General features: G+C 40.4%; 1 protein-coding gene across 1 annotated transcript; it reads right to left on the bottom strand.

Annotated features, from left to right (window-relative positions):
• Window positions 1–2,068: 2,068 nt before the first annotated feature.
• LOC143689936 (olfactory receptor 8S1-like) lies at window positions 2,069–2,998 on the bottom strand. The gene has a single exon (XM_077167966.1). The coding sequence runs from the start codon at window positions 2,996–2,998 to the stop codon at window positions 2,069–2,071; it is 930 nt and encodes a 309-aa protein (XP_077024081.1).
• Window positions 2,999–3,622: the final 624 nt, after the last annotated feature.

Here is a 3,622-nt window from a genome sequence, read left to right as displayed (position 1 = left end):
AAACCAATTGCATTTAAAACCTTATATATCAGGAGGGAAACAAACAAACAAAATGGAGTAAGTACATGTAACCAAAGTTAATGATTTTCCTTGTAGGTGAAATTATTTTCTTAATTTTCATGCTTACCAGTTAGCATATTGATATTTTAAAATCTATTTAATAATTTTTCCAAAGAAATTCCTATTAATTACCATTACAATTATCAGTATATATGATTAAGTACATTGAAAAATAAGGTGAACTGGAATTATGTGTTTTGATATATACATTGTGGTCTTTTATCTACAGGCAAGATGGAAAATGTCATTATCAAATAATACGTTATTCTCATGGCAATTTGATGAATAGAAATAGAAGTTAAAATATAGCAAATCTTAGGGTAACAGAGAAAAAGGCAAAGTTATGCTACAAATGACTCTTTTGGGGGGGTTGCATGGTCTGGCGATAGAACCTGGGTCTCCCGCATGGAAGGCTACAAATGATTTTTAAGAACATTTTCTCTTGCTGAATTGTCCTTTGGTCATACAATACACTACTGAAAAATTCATGGAGGTGGTAAGATGGGAATTTTCCAGAGGGTGGTTTTGAAGGTCTGGGTGGGAAAAAGGGGCATCAGGAGGAGGGAAGTGCAAAGAAAGTTGAGTGGGCCTCTGTTCTAGTTTGCTAGCTGCCAGAATGCAACACACTAGAGATGGATTGGCTTTCAGTAAAAGGGGATTTATTTAGTCAATGTATAGTTTTTCAGAGGAAAGGCAGCTAACTTTCAACTGAGGTTCTTTCTTATGTGGGAAGGCACAGGGCCATCTCTGCTGGCCTTCTCTCCAGGCCTCTGGGTTCCAACAACTTTCTCTGGGTTGATTCCTTTCTGCATCTCCAAAGGCCTGGGCTGAGCTGCGAGTGCTGAGATGAGGTGGGCTGAGCTGCTTTTGCTGTGCTACGCTGAGCTCTCTCATTTAAGCACCAGCCAATTAAATCAAACAGCATTCATTGCAGTAGGCACGCCTCATAGCCAAGTGCAGATGTAATCAGCAACAGATGAGTTTCACACACCATTGACTCATGTCCACAGCAATAGATCCAGACACTTTCACCTGGTCAAGTTGACAGCTGAACCTAACTACCACAGCCTCCAATCTATTCTCTTCTAGACTTAGCTGGACATCTTGCATCCCTGTGTTTTGGAAAACAGCATGAATTCTTTCATCCTCAAGTTCAAATACTGAACTTTATTGTAGAATTCTCTAGAGTACTCCCATCCTCCAGTGAAGATTTAAGCAATCACTAGTTTGGAGACTGATTCAGGAACAGATTAAGGCAAACATGTTCTGCCTTTCTCAGCCAGTCTGGACTTCTAATTCCTATCCTTTCCCCTCCGATACTACTGTTCTTTACTGAAACTTGCCCCTTTCCTCCTCAAACTATGCCTTCTCCTATTGTATCCTAATATTGTCACTCAAAGAGCAAAACACGTTTTTGTTAAATTGTATATTTTATGAAATCATAGTCTTGATATTTCCTTAGATTTTAATTTCCATAAGATTTTAGAAACTGGCTTTCTTTGAATTCCCCTAATGGATTCTTTTTTCTTGGCGGACCTAACTTCTCTGGATATTCCCACCTATGCTAGGTTTAGATCTCTCAAAGTTCATATCTCTCAGTTACTACTCTTGTACCTCCCTCTGTTCCACACATTTCACTTTATGCATAGAAAAGACCAAAAGGCTTGTGAGATGCTTCTTTCTCTGATGGTCTGGGCGCTTGGTGATTTCATTCCATGTGGCCTACTGATCAGCATAGCAAACACAAACAAGGTGGTAAGAAGATTCATTAGTATAGTCAAAAGAGTATACAAGGAAAATGGTTTCATTATTATGGTGATTTGATGTTTTTCTCTGCTGTAAGATAGAATAAAAGAGAGCCATCCTCCTCCACCTTATCATAATAGATCTCTGAATTGTTAAAATATGCATCCAATATCAGGAGCAAACAGGACATTCTCTTATTGGCCACTGAATAGATATCTTGTTGCAGCAAACTAGTTACCCATCAGCCTCTGTGTGTGGTTAGTTAATAGTGAAGATATTTTTTCAAGGTCCTTTTCAGAGCCGCTTTCACCCCATTGTTTTTCAGGCTATAGACAAGGGGATTCACTAAGGGAGTAACTACACTATACTGTATAGAGAAGATCAATTCCAATGGTGAACCTGAGGTTGGCATGAAATAACGCAGGAAAGCTGAGTCATACAACAGAAGGACTGTAGTGAGGTGAGAGGAGCAGGTGGAGAAGGCCTTGCTTCTACCTGAGGAGGTGCTGATGCTCAGGATGGTGGAGACAATGCGGGCGTAAGAATAGAAGATCAGGAAAGAGGTTCCAAGTCCATAGAGGAGGCTGGAGCTGAGCAAGACAGTAAAACTGGTGGAGACATGAGAGCAGGATAGAGGGAAAAGAGAGGGCAGCTCACAGCTGTAATGAGGGATGGAATCATGTCCACAGAAGTCCAGGTTCATAGCTGGGAGGATGTTGAGGAGTGCATTTAGAAAGCCCAGGCTCCAGGATCCCCACACCAATCTCTTACAAAGTAGGTTGCTCATCAGCTGGCAATAGAGCAGAGGGTGGCAGATGGCAGCAAAGTGGTCATAGGCCATCACTGCAAGCAGGCAGACTTCAGTGGCTCCAGCCTCAATCAAAAAGAAGATTTGAGTCAGGCAGCCCTTCACAGAGATGATTTTCTTCTGAGACAACAGATTCTCCAGCAGCTTCGGCACTGTGACAGAAGAAAAACAAATATCCAAGAACGAGAGGTGACTCAGAAAGAAGTACATGGGGGTGTGGAGGTGAGAATCTGCTCTGATTACCACCAGTATCATCAGGATTCCTGCCATGGTCAGGAGGTAAATTTCCAAAAACAGCCCAAACAAGTGAGCCTGGATGTGAGGGGCAGCAGACAAACCGAGGAGAATGAACTCATTGATGGTGCTATGTTTCTCCGAGGCCATTTAGTGAGGATTTGTCTAGAAATAAAAATAGGTGCAAACTGAAATCTCTTGACCATACTCAATTATCAAATGATGGGAGTCTTCATCCAGACTAGTTTGTGTTTCCTATCGGCCTTGATTGGGTCTTTGTATCTTTCTTACTTCCCTCCTTTACCCTGGATTAAACATGGAAGTATCTTGATTCATCTCATGTCTGATCTTCTTTCTCAGAGATAGTTCAAGAAATTCCCAAATTTTCCAAGATCTGGATCATTATAAATTTAGTTTTCTTCTTCTTTTTTTTTTTTTTTAGCAGAAATTGTGTTTTTCAGTATTCCCTATCCTTTGTAGATACTAGTGACATTTCTAGAGTGGATGTTCCGAAACAGCTGTTTTCTGTTTCTTGTTCATTCACTCCTATTCAAATGCTTTCTAAGGTGTATACTGTTGAAGATAGTTTTGCCTTAATTTAGATTATAACATGTCACTCTCATGTGCTTGCCAGTTGGCAGTCTGGGACAAAATAGAATGGTGTAGATGTGGGCATGTGTGCACACATATGTCTGAGTTTCTTTGTGTTTCTGTGTTAAATGATAGGATAGAAGAAATAATGGAGGATCATGGTACATCCATTTTTGCAGAAGA

The sequence above is a fragment of the Tamandua tetradactyla genome, chromosome 7 (genome assembly GCF_023851605.1).
Source record: "Tamandua tetradactyla isolate mTamTet1 chromosome 7, mTamTet1.pri, whole genome shotgun sequence".
NCBI lineage: Eukaryota > Metazoa > Chordata > Mammalia > Pilosa > Myrmecophagidae > Tamandua > Tamandua tetradactyla.
Note: the sequence above shows the minus strand (reverse complement) of the source record. Positions and strands in the feature narration are given on the sequence as shown.